At 36.9% G+C, this 20,381-nt stretch overlaps 1 protein-coding gene across 1 annotated transcript; it reads left to right on the forward strand.

Moving 5' to 3' along the window:
* The first annotated feature begins 812 nt into the window (after positions 1-812).
* isl2b (ISL LIM homeobox 2b) lies at positions 813-4,372 on the forward strand. The gene is made up of 6 exons (XM_079867206.1): positions 813-993; positions 1,307-1,496; positions 1,731-1,990; positions 2,753-3,036; positions 3,407-3,574; positions 3,753-4,372. The coding sequence occupies exons 1-6, from the start codon at positions 936-938 to the stop codon at positions 3,867-3,869; spliced, it is 1,077 nt and encodes a 358-aa protein (XP_079723332.1). The 5' UTR covers positions 813-935; the 3' UTR covers positions 3,870-4,372.
* The last annotated feature ends 16,009 nt before the right edge of the window (positions 4,373-20,381 follow it).

Raw genomic sequence — 20,381 nt, forward strand, 5'->3', positions numbered from 1 at the left:
GCTATAATGTTGACATAGCTTTAAGTCTCTCGAGTGATCATTGAGTAGCCTATACTTAGCCTATCAATATATAATGTTGCTTTTTTAATGGATAGGGGTGTGAAAGAGACACTGGTGACTGTGAATGAGTATGGAAGTTTAGTTTTTTAATCGGAAAAATAGAGTTGATTTCTATTTTTTATTGTAATAGCTAGAAAATACATTGTGTTTACATGTTTATTCCTAACCCTTATTGTCCTAAATGAAAGGGCTTTTTAAAGTGTCTGTGTAAAATGTGAATAATCATGTGGTAAAACTGTCACTGCTTTGTCGCTTTTAGATTTTGGATTGACACGAATCCAAATTAGGCACCAATAAAAAAATATAATCAAAAAAAGTAAAATAGTTACGAATGAGATTTTTTTCGGGTTTGTGGTTAAACTTTTCAACCAGTAGATGTCACCCTGATAGTAGCCTATACTTCGACCTTAATGAGCCACTTGCAAGACTTTTCTGTCGTTCCTATATAGATGGCATAATGTGAATCCAGGAACCCATAATAAAAGTCTACCTCAAATTGCCTAAATCCTTTTGTTTGTTTTTTTGCATATTTTCATGTCTTACCTTCCTGCAGCATAGGCTACAAATTAAGATGTTTTCATATTGTTCTGAATCAACACGCAGAGTTATCTGATCATGTCTAGGGAGTGAAATGAATCAATACTGGGTTCAGTGTGACTTGTTGCCCCCTAGTGACGCGTCTTAGTTCGGATTTACGCCTGACGTCACGTCTTGTGCACCAGACAGCTCTCGTCTCAGCCCCTGTTCCTGTGTTTACACCCCTCTCCATCTCCTCACTCTGGACTGAAGTTGCGGGGCAGCCGGGAGCGCGCAGTACCTTCCTTTTCTATCTTCTCTCTTTTCTCGCAAGCGATCTTCTCTTTAAGGCAACCTGTATGGTGGATATAATATTCAGCTCTTCTTTTTTGAATGATATGGGCGATCATTCCAAAAGTAAGCATTTCCGTAAAAAAAAATCTGTAAAACTTTATTTTTAAAAGTAGCTTTTAAATTTGTTGCAGTTGAAAATTTATTCTGAAAATAATTCCTGTTTTCAGACCTAGCCTACTGATTCTCCATCTGCCCTCTGAGAAATGAGACATCTGAGATGTTTTGATTTTGCTCTAGCCCTGTGCTAGTTTTTATACACTCGGAGATATGATTTCGATGGGTTTTTTTTATTGAGAAAACACTTGAAGGTGCCATCGATGCTCAATAAACTCCTGTAAAACAGCTCACAACAATGTTTTTTCTTCTTCATGTACAGAGAAGTCCGGACTTGCGATGTGTGTAGGCTGCGGCAGTCAAATCCATGACCAGTACATCCTGCGGGTCTCCCCCGACCTGGAGTGGCACGCAGCCTGTTTGAAATGCGTGGAGTGCAACCAATACCTGGACGAGACATGCACTTGCTTCGTACGGGACGGGAAAACATATTGTAAGAGAGATTATGTAAGGTAGGTTTTTTGTTTGGTTTGTTTCTGAAAAACAATTAGTTAGCCTATTTCATAAATCTGTAACCAGTCGCTAATCAGATGTAGGCTATTTTCGTATTTTTAATGATCAAAACATCTGGCTGTAGCCTAGACTGTTAAATTAAATTAATGCTTGTACAGTATTAATAGTGGATTGATGTAGCCTAATGGTTTTGTCATTGCACATAAATTATTTTTCTCTCCCACATCAAACAGATTGTTCGGTATAAAATGCACAAAATGCACTTTGGGCTTTAGCAGCAGTGATTTGGTCATGAGAGCTCGGGGCAATGTGTATCACATCGAATGTTTCCGCTGCTCGGTGTGTAGCCGGCAGCTTTTGCCCGGGGACGAGTTCTCTGTCCGGGACGAGGAACTGCTGTGTCGAGCGGATCACGGTTTGGCTCTGGAGCGCGGATCAGGCGGCAGCCCTCTTAGTCCGGGAAACATCCGCAGCAGAGGATTACATATGGCAGGTCAGTATAGCACAATTACAATCAACTGACCACCGTCATATTGGACACAATCAAGTATAAATGGCTAGGATATTGCAATTAAAAACGAACAAATATTAGGAACGGTTAGAACTTTAAGGTCAATTTTGAAACTCATGGCCCTCAGCACATAACCAAAGGCTAAACTGAAATGTAATTATATTGGCTATACTGTGGAAGGAATCGTGTAATGATGTTACATAATAGTAGCTAATTACAGACTGATCTGCTTGATAACTTTGTTTAGTCAACCACTGATAAGCCTGAGAGGCAGGGCTATAAAGACTCAACATGGTATTTAATGCATAGCCTTTTTTTTTTTTTTTTTTATAAATAATATTTAATACATTATATTATTGGTTAAATTAAATGTAATATTGGTATTGATTATTGACACCTTTCAGAAAGCCAGAGCAATTAATCTGCAGATTTCAAGTTCTATTCAAAAATATCTGTTGCAGGGATATTTAAAATACAAGTTAGCCTGCCTATCTATCTATCTATCTATCTATCTATCTATCTATCTATCTATCTATCTATCTATCTATCTATCTATCTATCTATATATCTTTCTTTTAATATTCAAAATGCAATTGTGGCTATAGCCTTCTATATCACGGGTGAAATGTAGGCTAAATTATCTTTCAACAGCATTATTATTATTGACATTTATATTCGCTAGTAGGCCTAGCTTGTTTAGGCTACTTATTCTTTTTAATTTAACATTTAAAACAATTTCTTCAGCCGACCCGGTGTCGGTCCGACAAACTCCTCATCGGAACCACGTGCACAAGCAATCGGAGAAGACCACTCGGGTGAGGACGGTGTTAAACGAAAAGCAGCTACACACTTTACGGACGTGCTACAACGCAAACCCGCGCCCAGATGCGCTCATGAAGGAGCAGCTGGTGGAGATGACAGGCCTGAGCCCGCGGGTCATTCGAGTTTGGTTCCAAAACAAGCGCTGCAAGGATAAGAAGAGATCTATACTCATGAAACAGTTACAACAGCATCATGGCGATAAGACGGTAAGTGTCTTGCTAATGCACTTTCAATGTGAGAAATTTAACATGTGCGAAAAAAACAACAAAAAAAAACCCCGAGTTTGACCGTTGCGGCTTTTGAGTGATCCTTGACACTTGAACTGCTCCGAGATTATTTGAATTTGGTCTGTAATTCGACTGCAGTGTTGGCTGGAAGCAAATCACAGACTCCTCCTACATAGTGTGTATAGTTTGGGGAATGTTTTAAACTCAGTTTTCTTCTCGACCTGTCTAATGCACTGTATGAATAGTTCCCTTTTAATTATCAAAAGTTTTGGGGGAAATTTAACACTGTTTTAAGATGAATTGGTCTGTGTGGCTGTGTCCCCTCATCGCAGACTTTTTTTTGGTTCAGAATCTGCAGGGTATGACGGGCACTGCACTAGTTGCAGGCAGCCCAATAAGACATAACCCTTCGATGCCAGGACACCCGGTGGAAGTGCAGACTTACCAACCACCCTGGAAAGCTCTCAGCGAATTTGCACTTCAGAGTGACTTAGATCAACCTGCATTTCAACAGCTGGTGAGTGAAGAAATAAATTGTGCATTTGACGTTTTTCTTTTTGGTTTTCAAACTTTATAATGTAGGCTAAGCATAAGACACTACCAGACCAAGACTAGTAGTTGGCTAGTAGTAGCCTAGTATTAGGCTATGTCTAGCTATTTATTTATTTCGAGTTAACTTTGCCTTTCTCTTTTAGGTGTCTTTCTCGGAATCCGGTTCTTTAGGGAATTCATCGGGCAGCGACGTGACCTCTCTTTCTTCACAGTTACCGGACACACCGAACAGCATGGTACCGAGCCCGGTGGAGACGTGAGAGCGACTGCTCGTCTGTTCCCCGGCAAATCACGTGAACAGCTTATATCACGGACGCGGGATAGTTCATTACCATCACCGGACAGCGCTATCAGACCTATCGCAACAACCTGCTATAAGAACAGAGGAACCCTTTTCTCGATAATACGTCAACAAATCCGTTGTGGGCCTCGGAGTGAAATGATGGAAAGTGACACTCTGCATATAGACCTACACTAAAAGAAGGGACTATGTTCAGTCGAAATGGATATTCGTTATTCGTTATGATGACCGATTCGTTATCTGTGGTTTTTGGACATTTTTTTTTGAAAAATATCTTTTCAAAAGACTATTTCAGAAGTTAGGATTTTTTTTTCTCCCGTTGTGAATTAATGCAGACTATTTGTGTCTTTGAACAAAATTTAAGTTATTGTTATTTATTGTCACATCAATTCGCCAAAAAATAAATAAATCAGCACAGACAATTATTTTATTTATATTTGTAATTAAAATGCGTGTATAGGCTTAAATGAAAATCTTTACAGAAAAATAAGAGTAGGCCTATTAAACACACAATGATAATAGGCCTTATAAGATAAACAGTCATATTTGTATGCCATAATTTTATATTATAATTATTACAAAAAAAAATCTATGGAGAAAACGCCGTTTCTTAACGTTCCACTAGGCTACTTAACAATTGGTTTTAGCAGAAAAATAGGCTACATAAAACGTATGGTTACACATATTCGTTCAAATCGACTAATTAAAGTAAGAAAGAGATAGGCTATATGGCTAATATGATAAATTAGCTAATTTGTCGAATAGGAAACATCTTGAAGGTGCCCAACTTGTAAAGGTAGGCTCAATCCTGAATTTAATTATTATTATTATTATCTTAAACTGATGGCCATCTGGTTAAGAGTGATGTCGTAGGCTATGTTGGTTTTTTTTTTCGTGGTCAGATCGCTAACATGATTAGTCCTATTTTTCCTTGTCTAGACAAATGGCTAGTTCAGGATCGGTTGTGCTATATGCTTTTGCCATCACAATAAACATTAACAGACGCGGAGCGTGAATTGCGCAAATTCACCAAAGTAGGCCTACCAAGAAAAGTTTGCACAGGAAATGATATAGCCAAAATGAAATTGCTTATTGTTTAGGCCAATTAAATTATTTTGTTATTCGTTAACAACCCCTTTTTTTATTCTAAAAGCCATTCATGGGGTAAATTCACGTGAAAAGTTGAAAGCTGTTAGCTGAGCAGAAACACGGTGATTTTATCGATTCACTAATTGTTAGTTCGTACAAGTTTTGAAATATGGCTGAAAATTTCAAGGTCAACAAGACTTTTTCCTAAAAATAATGGCTATATGATCAGTGTTGTCACGCAAGCAATAGCCTACAGCTAATCAAAATATGAGAAGATGGACTTGAACAGTAAGCTTGATATTGGCTGACAGGTTTGGGTTTGTTTTTAGCTACTTCTGTAAAGTCCAAACCTTTCTTATTAAATTAAATGTTGCACATAATCTAAAAGATAGCAAAACAAAACCACATAATCATAATAATAGCCCTAACATTTCTTTTTGACAGTAGCTGGCTTTATATGAGCTTTACCTTCAATATCAAGGTGCTATTGATACTGATGCAAATAGACAAGATAGCCTAAATATACACAAGTTCATGCACACAAAGCTTCCTATAGCCTATACTTCTTTTGCTTGTTCTCGTGAGTTAATCAGAGACAGAAAGGAATCAAGGCATTACAAGATGAACCGTTGTCAGCTCTCAGGTTTTGCAACTACATCTAGTGCTGACCATTTGTCATAGGATCATCCGAGCCAGAAATGAGAAGTTGTAAATGGGGTCTAGCTGTGTCTACAATTTCACCGATTCGGTTTACCCACTGAAATAGTATTCTGACGTTTCTTTAAATAACTGTGTGTTTGTGTGTGTTCACACGGATCTTACAGCAACATTTTTAACCTATTTCTTGCAATAGAACTATAAATCAAGCAACCCCACCCACCATGAAGACATAATAAAAATAATGAATTTCCATTAGAATAAACACACAAGGACACCACTAGCAGTCCAACACACACACACACACACACACACACACAATTAAAAGCATGGAGGGAGGTCAAAGCCACCCACTCTATATAACAGACTATAAAACAGAGTTCACAATGGCAGCGTTCAAGCAGACTCTGTCATTCAGAAGAAATACAAGCATCTGGCATTTGAGGGAAAGAGACGTCTAGAATTCTATGAAGTGGCTCTGCAGAATAATACAATCCCTCTGCATAATCCAAGATACAGAAATAGCTACACAGTCAAGTTTGGAAGCTTCCTTCATATGTGGGCCGGATCACATCAGACAGTGGGATTTTGGTCACACACAGGTACGGGTGCAGAGCTTGGGCCAAATTAAAGAAGATGGTGGGGGTGAAGCGCTGTGACCATGGCTCCATAAATAACTAGGATTTATTAGATCTTAAAAACACTTTTAACAATACCGACCCTAATGCATTCTATGTTTGATAATGCACTCAGGGCCTTAAGAGTGGGATAAACAGACCTATAACTCATGTTTTTATCATTCCAGCATGAGGAGAACACAGAATGTGTTCTACAGCAGCGTTCAAAGGGTCAGCGCAATATTGCTTTCAAATTAATGGCTACCATCACAGAAAACAAACCATCCTCAAACTAGAGTCAGTCTCTTAAATTTTGCCTGCAATTGTTCATTTTATGTAAATGTTTGTGTTATAGATATTCACTTTGTGAAGTTATATGACAGAACTGTGTGTGGAAATATGTACCACACTATGGACCCTCTAAAAACAAATGTTTTCAAATGTTGTTAAACAACAAAACTAATGAACTTCTAATGAAATTATGTTCAACCAAAAAACATTGAGTAACAGGAACTTAATAATTTAAGTAACCAAGTTAATTTTTCCAAGCTAATTTCTCATTTCAGCATTTAGTGGTGGTCCTTAGAACCAATTAATTTCATTTCAGTTCAAACAGCATTAACATGTAAACTTAACCATGAGCAGTACTCTTCATAATGCTAACCACAAAAACTTAAACTCTTTTAAATGTCAAAGGTCTTTACCTTTACTAAAACACATTAAATAACATTTAATTTAAACAAAATTATTATCCTTCTCCAGTCCTAAGCAAAGCATGCTGGGAACTAGAAATCCACTGTCCAATTTTCAAAGTTATCAAACTTATGCAGAAATTTCCGTTTAAATTACATACAATATTAGGCTGATGTAGCCTAATTATCAAAATTATGTCAACAGAACTCATCAAAATAATGTTTGCAACTTAAAAAGGTTTAATTATATAAATAAATTAGACTTTTTTTTTTTTTTACTAGCAACCATGAATTTATTTAGGTTTTGGTAATAGGTCCTCTGAATTTCTTTTTAGAGTGATGTACAGCAGTGAAATCTTCTGCATGCCAAAGATTTTAGTAGTAGACATAAAAAACCTGAACTTAAAAGGAAATTAAATATGTCATTCAATTTGGATGAAAAATATTCCTTTGACTAATAACTTCTTTAGAGGCACAGTTTATCAAACACAACAACAGTTTTTTAATGAACAGCAATATATTATTCTCCAGCCGTCACTGGGTGTAGCCTGAGTGACGGAGCATTTCATGTGAGTTTTAAAAGAGCAGCCTATATATGGGTGAATCATCTCAATCTGATGACGTTCCTGGCTACGTTTTATTCGCATATTTATATATGTTTTTTTGGGGAATGAATCAAGGGTTCTGTTCTGTGCCAAAGTGCTCTCAAAGGATAATGTGTGGTGGAATAAATCATAAATACAGCATGAAAATCAGGAAATTAATGTCTTTTCAGAATATTAAAAACTAACATTGATGATGTACAAGGTAATGATTCTCCTTAGGGTATTTTGAGGACTTTTGAGGAGTTAGAATATGTTAGATACATCAAAGAGGGGGTTCCTCTATGGAACAGAAAAGAAGCCGTTCTGAAGACTGTTTGTCCATACAATGAAAGTCAGATGGTTTCAAAACAACACTAAAGAAAAGAGACATTTTTTGAAATATCTTATTTGTGTTCAACACAAGGTAGACATACAGGTTTGAAACTGAGAGGGAGTAAATGTTTACAGGATTTTTAGGAGACAGGATGTTTCTTGCAACAGATCAAATGGTACATCATCATTGTCCCATGGTCCTGACATTATACCACACACACACACACAGACTGAATGAATGGGTTGTGTCAGAGGCTGGCCTTGGGGTCAGCGTTGCTTTCTTGTGCCAAAACTGTTTATGTTATCCTAGGGGAGAAGAAAGAGGCCGAACATGTTCCCTGCCAAACATTTATCCTGTCTCAAGCTTGCACCCAACACATACCAGGAGCCACTGACTGAAGCTGCCCTTAACATCAAACATCAGAGATGGGCACTCGTAAAATACCCTGTGCTGAACTTCACCCGGTAAAAGAAAACAGAATCTTAGCAGTGGGTCAATGCTCTGAAATGAAACTGGCACAATAAATAAGAGATTCTGCATCCTTGTTCAATAAACTTTGTTAAAAGCACACTCTCTTCTACAGTTGCTGACAGGTAAGCTTTCCACGTGGCTGACATGATGACAGGGACGTGATACAGATGCTCAGATTAATTTGGAAATTCTCACTGAGCATCTGAAGCATTTGAAAGCGAAATAATATATAGTATTATTTAGTATTTAAATAATCTTTTCTTTATAAAAATATCATTTTAAAATCATCATTAATGTATATGGAACATCATTCCTCATTAGATTGTTAGACCTGAGAGAACTTGAACAGATTCTTAGTTTTATTACAGTTTCCCAATTAGTATTAATTACGCAAGTCAGCTGGAATCCCCTAAATAGATTTATGTTTAAATTATGAGAAAAGGCAGGAAAGAGCATGAATGCCATAAAACGTCCTGAGAAGACTGGCTCTAGTAGAAACGGTCATAATCTTAATCTGGACCTAAACCAGAGCCATGGAAGTTTTTTTTTTTTTTAGCAGACCGTCTCTTTGCTGCAGATTGTGGAAGTGTATTAGATAAGAGGCCGTCTTGTTCTCAGATGAAAGCTAAACTCACTTCCAAATTAGCTCTAATAAACTCATTAAGTAATTAGTCTCCGTCATTAAAACCCTGAAACCGCCAGAGTCAGACACTCGGCGTACATAAACTCAGATGTGTTTATTCAGTGTTTAGAGGAGTCAGTCAAGATCATGGCCAATATGCATGGCTTTAATACAAGCCTTTGATTTCAGTTGAGCAAGCTTCCACCGCTAATACCCACTTCCTCTTCTAAATGCCATAGGTATGTGTTACCTAGCCGAGTGCAGTGCCCTGAGGAAAGGACCTAAGTGTTGATACTGTGAGCGAACGGGATGCTGGGAGAGCTTGCTGGTCACACTTCACGCTTTGCTGGACTCACTGAGACTGGTATTAGATAACGTGTCACTGCCAAGTACCTGTCGGTACCGCATGGCTAACGGAGGACAGAGTGCTCTTTATGTAAAGATTAAGACGTCGGGTTTTGCCTTCTGAAACAGAAACATAAAGATTTTACTTTTAGCAAGGTCTGCAGCTGAATACAAGGAATCAAATGATTATTTTGAAAGAAAATCAATCTTTATTCAGCATGGATGCATTAAATTGATCAAAAGTGGCAGTGTTTATGATGTTCTTTTGAAATCTCTATTAATTAAAGCCTGACCAAAAAAAATAAGCAGCTGCTTCAATTCATAATAATAAGAAATGTTTCCTGGGCACCAAATCAGTACACTAGAATGATTTCTGAAGGATCATGTGACACTGAAGACTTGAGTGATGATGCTGAAAATTCAGCTTTGCCATTGTATGAATAAATTAAATTTAAAATGTATTAAAATAGAACATAGTTATTTTCAAATTGTAATAATATTTCACAATATTGCTGTTTTTGCTGTACTTTTGATCAAATAAATGCAGCCTTACTGAACATAAGAGACTTAACCTAACCCTAATCCTAACCGACCACAAACTTTTGGGAGACTTGTAATGCAAAAAATACATGATCTAAGTGTTAGCAGAAGGGGGAAATCATGATGCTAATGTGTTTTCCTTTCACTATTGGCAGATAAACCAACCAAATGACTAACAAACAAACAAATCAAGATGGTTCTAAAAGGTTTGAAAATAGATTTAGCAAATAAAAGTGTCAGCGACTAGTTCAGTTTACTTCTCATTGATGGAGGACAGGCAACCAGTGACATGCAGCTGGACTACATGACATCACCAATTCAACATACAGCAGCTGTAGTCAATACAATCAGAAAGCACTCTGCGCACTTGTGCAGTACATCACAAACTTGGAGGGAGGAAACAATTTACATAAAGGCAGTATTTGAAGTGTTCACACTTTTCATTACAGAGAAGGCAACTTGTGTACAATGAAACTTTCGAAATTCCTTCTGATCACTGTCACTCTATAAATTTACACTATATTTGAAAGTTTAGATTCTCAGGGCAAGAGGTGACCTCCAAAAACTTTAGAGGAATCCATGGGAATTGTCTACACAATAGAGGACTTGACATTCGATAGCTTCCTTTTCAGCATAAGCCAACTGCACTAGAGCATCATGGGAGCAACGATTAATTTGTCTTTGAATGACAGGTCAAGAGAGCTCATTCTCTCTCCGCCCACGTCGTAACAAATCACGGCTAATTGGGTTATTAGTAAATCTCAGGCTCTCCCAGAGTCCTACAACAACTGGATGGAAGTGAATCTACTTCTCAGAGCATTCATTCACACCAACTGAAAAAATATACAAAATCTAAAAAATAAAGAGAAAGAGAAAGAATAAGATGCTAATATAAAACTTTCATGTTATAGCTAATTCTCATGTGTTTTGCTATGATAGTTAACCATTTGTTTAGTAGATACATAAAGTTTGGTAAAAATAATAATTTTACATATATACATAATTATATATATATATATATATATATATATACATATATACATATATATATATATATATATATATATGTATTTTTTACTTTTTTATTATTATTTAATGAATTGGAAATCTCACACTTTCTCTGGAAATGGCTTAATTCTGCATTGAAGAATAAGGTGGATACTCTGGCAACACACCAACTGCATACACAACATACTGCATCACAACATACTGCATGTCCAACTTTTACCACAGTTTACCATAGACCACACTGTAGAAAACTGCACTAAAAATCCTCTAAATAGACCAATTTATATGACAACATCTCGGATCAGTCAAGCACATTCAGAGTTTCTAGTTACATGGTTGCCATTATTTGACTTCAAAACCATCAGAGATTTTTTTTCCAGCATTAACAACAATCTATGCTTTGGCACAAAACAGCTTTTAAAAAAACGATGTCTGGCATTCCCTGCAGGTCTGAGGGTACGGATTCTGACAACATGACTACAGTGTAGACAGCTCTGAGCGGCAGAACGGCAGTACAGCCTGATGATTGTAATGTGGCCAAACCCATCAAACCACAGCCTGTACCTCAACACTGTTTCTGACCTGACATGTCAGAGCTTTTGAGTAGCAATTTGGGAAAGTGACAGGCCTCTGCTTCTCCTATTACAGGTCAACTATGCGCAGTTGACTTGGTGCAGCTCCAAGACACATGTGTGCACACACACACACAAAGATATATGCACAAAAAACACACATACACTCACACGCTGCGGCATTCCTTCAGGCTTGCTGTCAGAGTTCACATCCGATAGTGTTGGGCTCACTCAAGCGGACTCTACCTTGGACTCTCTCCGCAGTGGGTGTAGTTCTGATGGCTGGCAGCTACTAAACAACGACCATATTGTTCATCTTCCAGTAATTCTGCCTTATCTTGTAGTGGTGGGATTCAGTTTCGCAGTGGCTTCTCACCGAGAGGCTGGGCCTGTGTGCGTGTCAAAGAGAGAGGCAGAGAGATGGAGAGGAAGCCAGTGTGCATATGTATGTGTTAATGGATGAGATTAATAAGTGTGAAAAGTGGAGTGCTCATCGGAAGCCATTCGCAAACAAGGTGCAACAGCAGCCAATGAGGAAATAAGCCTCTTTATTTATGCACACAAGGAGAAAGCCTGAATTACCTAATAAATACCAGCCATATAAACAATAACACAGAGACCACAAAGCCATTTATAAAGAAACCATAATGAATGCATTCAATTAAAAATGTGAATTATATAAAATATGAAAAATATTTATACCATTTGCAGCAAATCTTTTCTTTTTTTTTTAAAGTTTAAATTTAATTACTTTATTGAAAATATCATGTGTTGTAACCAAGTAAAAAGAAGTAACATATTTTACATGCACCTTCTTGAGCATCTTAAAGTCGGGATGAAACTAAATTTGAAAAATCGGCATGAAATAGAAAATCTATTTTCTAAAAGCATTCTAGATCTTATTGTGAATGATGAGTATACAGGACTTCTCCAATCATTTAGTCCAATTAAACCACCGCTCCTGCAAGCTCACTGCCACCGTGTTGCGGTCATGTTTAGTTTCATTATCATGTCTTGTCTTGTGTAGTGTCAGAGTTTCATAATCATGTTCTGTTCTTGCTGCCTTCACGTTCTATCGGAAATTTCCTACTTTCCACTTGTGAAGTTGTGATTACGGGCTTGTCGCATTCAAGTGCTTTGTCATGGAGGACACCAGGTTTTTTCTTGCCTATTTATTGGGGAAATAATTTAAAATCTAAAATTATATTTAGTGTCCAATTCGCTAACAACCACATAAACAACCGCATAAACATTCAGAGCGTTATCTATAGTCAGCTTGTGTAAACGTCCACTGCTGTGATTGGCTGACATGCTTGCATATGAAATATTTAGCATTACATGTGGAACTCTCTCAAAAACTTTTACTATTACAGCTATTATACGTTTTTACTATTGCTATCGGGATTAACGAATCGTATTTTTTAAGTATTTAGATCTATTCCCATTACATACCCAGATAGCACACGTAGGTCTGCAAGATGTCTGTTAAAGATCACTTAATCTGGAAAGCATCTGCTGTTTACTAACATCTGATAGACATCTTTAAGATGTCAGTTTAACATACATTCTAAATCATTACATCTTAAAGACATCTTCTAAACGTCTATCTGACATCTGACAGGAAACGTCGTTGTGCAGTGTAACAGCGTCATTCATTTCATAACGAGTTTTGGCAAGTGTCCAGATAAACTCGCGCTGTGTGATTGACAGCTTGAGCGATTGGAAAGGGATTGTTCTTTGATCGCTTTCTGTATATATGTTAATCACAGTTTAAGTAAGATTATTTTCATCCTACTAAGAGAAACGACGTGAAGTTGATCGTTTAGTCACTGGCTTGATTTACTGATTCATAAACAGTACTGAACGACTTTGAGAGAAAGATTATCTGTCTGAACTTGAACAATTACACATCAGAAATGCACATAACCCACTGGTTCTTCAGAGGCTCGGATGAAGGAACTAAAAAAATACTTTTGTGTTCATTTGTACATCCACAAACACTGAGCAACTGCCATGCTTTGCTCGTTTGCAAGCCATGATGTCTCTCGAGTAAAAACCAATATCGCGCTTGCGCAGCTCATTTTCTCATGGGCGGGCCAAATTCTTTTTGCGGGCAAAGAAGAGAAAGGGGAGGTAACTTTTCCCCTTATGACGACATAAAGGGAAGATTCTAGATTTGCCCGTCTGAGCTTTCATTTTCTCAAAAATACCCAGGGCTTGGTTTACACCTATCAAAACGTCTAGCCACTGTGGGACCATAGGCAAGATAGGGAAACTCATATTAAGGTTAAAAAACCTCATAAAGTGAAATTTTCATGCAATGGGACCTTTAAAATTATGGTAGATGTTCTCACTCTTTGTGTTTACAGTCTGTTTCATCAGTCATTCTGCATCAAGCATCTCTTTATATTGGATACACCCATCTGTGACACTCACGTTCATCGGTCTCCATTATTGAGTGCAATGCCCACATCTTAAAATCCAATCTTGAACTAATGCATAGAACCAAGTACCAGCCTTCACTCTGAAGTCATAATACGTATATGATGTGTTACTACTTCTGTTTCATCGCACTTTTAATCCTAATGTTTTTCTTTAAAGTTTTTATATAGGTAAAAAGTTTTTAATAAACATAATGAACTAATACAGTAATACAGTAATTCCAAAATGTCAATACATTTTACAAGCTCAACTCTATCGGAAATTCTTTGATACTTTCTACTTTGTCAGTTTTTCCAAAAATTTTAAAACTGCTTCATAGATTTTCTTTCCTTAGAAATGTCAAATGATTAAGTGCCAAACTTATTGAAAATTCCATTTACAAATACTTTAAAAATTGTATGCATTTTTGAATGTCATTGACCTAAATACACCTCTCCAGTGGTCCCAAAGTCCAAAAGAGCTATTAACATTCAGATGTTCCTCAAGATGCTTTTCAGTAAACCACTAGCTCCGATATAGCCTTTGTATATTTAGTCTGCATCTCTTTGTGAGTTTGTGTCATTTCTGTATAATGTGCATTAAGAAGGCTCTCAGCATGAATGTCAGAGAGTATCTGTGCCTGTCACTTCAGGAAGGTGTATTTGTGTTTGTTCAAAGTTTGTTGAGTAAACACTCTGTTTCCTGTCTGCAGATTTTTCTTACTCAGTGCTGCTTCCCGCTGGTGTGTACACATAAGTACATGAGTATGCTGAGAAAAAAAAGTGAGGAGTACAAATATTTCAAACACACACACTCACACACACACACACACACACAGTTATACAAAAATCTCTTTCTTCTAATGTGACAGAGCGTTTCTTAATGATTAAGCATCTTAAATGAATCTGTGATCTCAAATAAGTTTAAAGAATACATTATTTGTGCGAGCATCATTATGTGAAGAGAAAAAGAGTAAGTCTGCATTCAAGTATATATAACTGTCCAGTGTAAGGTAGATATAGAATTTATTGGCTCTAAACCTCAGGTAAACTTCAGCAGTGTGTGTGTGTGTGTGTGTGTGTGTAAGGGACTACCTGTAGACGGGGTGCCCCCCTCGACTGAAAGTTAAGCTGACCTGCATTGTTCTGGGAGGGAAGAACAGGAGTTCCAGTCAAAAGCAGCCAAGCGGAGAAGGGGGATCACATTGCCCCAACAGAGAGAAGAGATTTACTTCTGGCATCTTTCTTTCACTCCATCACTGGCTTTCTCTGTCTCCGCATACCATCTCTTGTTCTACTATTTCTTATTTTCCAAGTCTTTGCTACTCTCTATTATCATCAGGGTTAAATGAAACCAAGGAATTAAAACATTGTCTAGTAAATATATGAGAATAGTCATGCATTGAGAATTCAATTGAGAAAGATCTGCAATAATTATTTCAGCAAATATGGATTAATATGTCATCAGCAATACAACATTCATCATGAAAGGTTAAACCAATCTTTACCAGGAAGTGTCAATGTTTTTAATATCGAGATACTATTAGTTGTTGTTTTTGGTTTTTTTTGCAGTTTGAATTAGTTTTTATTTTTGTATTTTCTGTTTTCATTTTGGTTTTTAATAATTTTCTTGATATTGTCTTGGTTTTTTTTAAAAATAAATATTTCTAGTATTCATTTTTATTTTTAGATTAGGTCTGGGTAATCAAATTAAACTAAATAAAAGTGATACATTACTTTAGCTACTATTTAAAAGTAAAAAAAAAAAAAAATTTTACTTATAGGGTTAGTTCACACAAAAATGAAAATTCTGTCATTAATGACTCACCCTCATGTCGTTCCAAACCCGTAAAGACCTTCGTTCATTTTCGGAACACAAAAGATCTTTTTGATGAAATCGAGAGCTTTCAGTCCCTCCATTGGGAACAACGCAATTTACGCATTCAAGGTCCAGAACGATAGGAAAGACATCATTAAAGTTAACCATGTGACTCCAGTGGTTTAACCTCAATTTTATGAAGCGACGCAAGTGCTTTGTTTGCGCAAAAAAAACATAATTTACCTCTATATTTACAAAGAGTGTTTAAGGAACAACTTCCGGTCTTGAGTCAACAACACAGATGCGTCGTGATGCTCCCCCTACTGGTCTGCAGGTGAATTTTTTCGTAAATAAAGTGGTAAATTATGTTTTTTTGTGCAAACAAAGCACTTGCGTCGCTTCATAAATTTGAGGTTAAACCACTGGAGTCACATGGATAACTTTAATGATGTCTTTAATATCGTTATGGAGTTTGAATTTTTAAATTGCTCCAAATGGAGGGACTGAAAGTTCTCGGATTTGATCAAAAATATCTTCTTTTGTGTTCCAATCCGAAGATGAACGAAGGTCTTGCGGGTGTGGAACGACTGTAGCCTAATTAATGACCTAAATTAATTAAACTAACCCTTTCAGTTAACGTTAATATTATATATATTATTATTATTTTTAAACGTAAATATTTTTAGTTTTAATTATAACTCATTCCCAAGAGAGTGTCCAATAATCAATCAGGATTGTTCTAACTGAAAGAAAGAAAGAAAGAAAAAGAAAGAAAGAAAGAAAGAAAGAAAGAAAGAAAGAAAGAAAGAAAGAAAGAAAGAAAGAAAGAAAGAAAGAAAGAAAGAAAGAAAAAGAAAGAAAGAAAGAAAGAAAGAAAGAAAGAAAAGCTTGTTGGCAGGTAGCCTGATCGAGGTTCAACAGACTCCGGTCATGGGCCAGTTAAACAAAATATTTCATGTGAGATCCCTGATGGTCCAACTATGAAGCACAAAAGAAGCATGTAGCAGCACTGACATACGAGGAGATGAATGGTGGTGCCGAAATATAAGAAGCTATTGAGTCAACAGGGAGATGCTCATATCTCAAATATGCCTTTTGTTCGGTGAAGGACTCCCTGTCTGTGTGTCTGTCGGTGTGTGCATCTGCCAAGACATCTTAGAGATGGAATATATTGTTTTAGCCTGAGACCACAGAGTCATAGCTGCATGAATGAGTTGTGATGGAGTGTGTGTGTGCACCCATCTCTCCTTCTCTTACTGTAATTTGACACAACGTAGAAAGGAAAAAGGCACAACATATTGCAGACAACTAATCAATAACACAGTGTACTGCAATAAAAATCAAATGACTTTTGGTTTATGTTAGTAAGAGAGCTGTTGGCCCGCTCCATGTAAAATAAAACAGCTCTTAACTCTATTAGGCTAGTAAGGCTACTGATAGACCTGGATTCTCCATAGGTTTAGTGAACGTGATTTTAAACATATTTTCAAAAGCACTATTCATTTCTTTATGTATGAAATGTTTGATGAGGAAAAAATTACTGAGTGCACCATTACGATGATTGGCTGTAAATATTTACTTTCATTTCTAAACTGAATTTTCTCCAGTCTGTTCTGGCAGCTTACCTTCTTGCAATGTTGATTCTGTAAAAGCAAATTCCTGTAACAAACACTACAAAAACACTCTCTGAACTTGTGAAACAGTGCATCCTCAGCCAGTTGAGAGAATAAACACAAGACTCACAGTGCCGCTGCCACCTAGTGGATTCCAGCTTTACGTCACTTCTTGGCAAGAATCCCTTTGACTAACAGTTCCCGAGCATTCTGTAACAGTAGTGAAGTTCCTCAACTAACGGCAGGATACTGTTACAAATGCGTGAGGGGGTGTCACCCGAAGTGGATAAACAAAAGTTTGGTTTTTAAATTGTGAGGCAAAGTTTGTGCTATGATAATAGGCCTACATAATTTCTCAATGAGGTGGGGCATGTGATTATATCACACTGATCTGTAATGATAACCTGTTCTGATCAACTTGAATGACTAAGAATTTTTGCAAAGAAATTTTCCTTGCTTGAGGGCTAAGAATTTTGCAAAATAAAATAAAATAAAATAAAATAAAATATTCTCCCTTTGAATTGTGTGTACACTGATTAATCAAAAGAGGCAACGTCGTTCATAATGTTACAAAAGATTCCTTTTTCAAATAAACGCTCTTCTTTTGAGCTTTTTTTATTGATCAAAGAATCATGAAAAATGATTTCTGAAGGATCACGTGGCACTGAGAACTGCTAAATATTCAGCTTTTCCATAACAGGAATAAATTACATTTTTAAAATAGAAAGCAGCATAATATTATATTAGCCTCAGTGAACATAAGAGACTTCTTTCAAAAACAGTAAAACAATCTTACTAACCCCAGCGTTTTGAACGGTAGTGTATGTGTGCATGCATGCATGTGTCCTATATGATACTCTTCACCTTTGACCCTCTCCAACTGGATGACAGCTTGCGGTGCCTCAATATCCCCCTTTTCTCTTCTCCTATTACACACACGTCCTTCTGCCCGGACTCTCCGATCCTTCCTCTTACTCCCCCATTTTATTTTATTCCCGTGCTCCTAAATCACTTTTGTTATCTTCACTGATTCTTACCCCTTATGCTCTGGCCTTTATCCCTTGTTCTCTTTCCTCCTCCCCTCATTTTCCAGTCTCTCTCATCTCATCAGTAAACATCTATCAACACATTAATGTTTTCTCTCACTTATTCTGTGGCTGATATCATGAATGCTGTCTATTGATCACATCTGATCTGATCAGTAGACAGTTTCTGCTTTTTTTTTTTTTTATACCTCTTATTACCGCACACTAACATTCTCCTTGCGGTCTGATAGTGAGACTCCAGCCTTCTCAGTGACTGCATAAGCCAGAGCCAGAACAGTGATTGATCTGTGTGTCTGCCTGTGTGTAAGAAAGAAGGACAGAGAGAAAAGAGAGGAGATAGACGACTTGTCCTCCACCCTCAGTGTCAGAATAAGGGGGAGATAAGAGATAAGAGAGAAGGAAGGGTCAGGAGAGGTCAGGTGGGTTATAGGAAAGGTCAAGCTGTGTTGGTCTGTTTATTTTACCCTGTCTCTGATTTCCTGCCTGCTCAGGATTCAGCCCATTCACATCTGTCCTCTAAACAACCTGGAAACGGCCTTTGATGTATCTGCCAAAAACATCCCAGGCTCATCACATAAAGACTGATCTATCTAAATTCAGCATAATAACAGAGTTTAAATCAGAATTCCTTTTCATCTACACATCACACATATTTGCTAGAACTTAAAAAAACATTTGACTTTTTACTTACTGTTTGTGCTGCTTGTCAGATGCTATTTCATTTTTTATTATTAAGATTTGTTATTTTTATTATATTAGGATGCTATTTTATATCCATTTATCTATCCATCTACCCATCTATCTATCTATCTATCTATCTATCTATCTATCTATCTATCTATCTATCTATCTATCTATCTATCTATCTATCTATCTATCTATCTATCTATCTATCTATCTATCTATCTATCTATCTATCTATGTCTGTTTGTCTGTCTATCTACCCACTCGCCATCCATCCATCCATCCATCCAATTTTTAATGGATGTAAATAACTATTATAAAATATCATATAAAACAGTAATTTAATGTGCTTGTCAGATGGCTATACTTTTTAATTTGATTAGATTTTCTATTTTCTATTTATGTCTATCTATCCGTCTGTCTGTCCATCCATCCATCCATCCAGTTTTAATAGGTGTGAAATAAATATGATAAAATATTACATAATAAAATAATAAATTAAATATCTTTTTTTACCAGCACAGCACTTCAAGTGTCTTTTTGTCAATCTGTCTATATCCATCCATTTAGACCACATTTTTAATGGATTTAAAGTATAAAATATATAAGATACTATTTAAAATATTTTACAGTAATTGAATAAGCTGTAACTGTTTGTGCTTCTTGTCAGGATCTGTCCATCCATCAATCAATTTAGATATAGGCTACCAAAATATATTACTATTTTGTTGAATATATTCTGTCTTAAGGATTGTGGTTCATGAAGGAAGAGAGGAAGGGCAAGCCAAAGAGAGCGAGACAGGAAGAGAATCGTTATAATCCAAACAGAGGCGCAGATCCAGAGAAATCAAACAAAAACATATACATCAGAGGAAACACGCCCAAATACTCTCAAACAGTTGAACCACACACACTCACACACAGACAGAAACGCATATACACACAGCCGTGCTTACTGTGCCAAACAGCTGGGCTTCCTCTAGTCTCACTCACATATCTGCATTTCTCACACTGTCACAGTGATGTGGGTGCAGATAGCATCTGTGTGTGTGTGTGTGTGCACGTGTTGAGTGTTTATAGAGCTTTGGCGCCAACACGGTGAACTGCTGCCCACGTATAATAGGTTAGACCCTCTCAATCACCCAAGCTGACAACAGTGGGCTAAATTAGAATTATAACACTCCAAAACACTCTTTAAATCACAATTTTAAAGAACTACAGGCAGGAAAACCCTTTCACAGAGAAGACGAAAAATATGTGCACTCAGTGCTGTGAGGAAACACACTACAATGTATTCACGGGTTCAGTGCCATTAGTTAAATGTGCCCTTTAGAAGAGTGCTCATCTCTCTCTCTCTC

This window comes from Squalius cephalus (genome assembly GCF_949319135.1).
Source record: "Squalius cephalus genome assembly, chromosome: 3".
In the NCBI taxonomy this organism is placed as follows: Eukaryota; Metazoa; Chordata; class Actinopteri; order Cypriniformes; family Leuciscidae; genus Squalius; species Squalius cephalus.

Excerpts from the sequence above, each read along its gene's own strand:
- isl2b (XM_079867206.1), top strand. The coding sequence starts at position 936 with ATGGTGGATATAATATTCAGCTCTTCTTTTTTGAATGATATGGGCGAT. Across the intron at positions 1,991-2,752 it reads CAGAGGATTACATATGGCAG|CCGACCCGGTGTCGGTCCGA; the intron begins GTCAGTATAGCA and ends CAATTTCTTCAG. Across the intron at positions 3,575-3,752 it reads AACCTGCATTTCAACAGCTG|GTGTCTTTCTCGGAATCCGG; the intron begins GTGAGTGAAGAA and ends TTTCTCTTTTAG.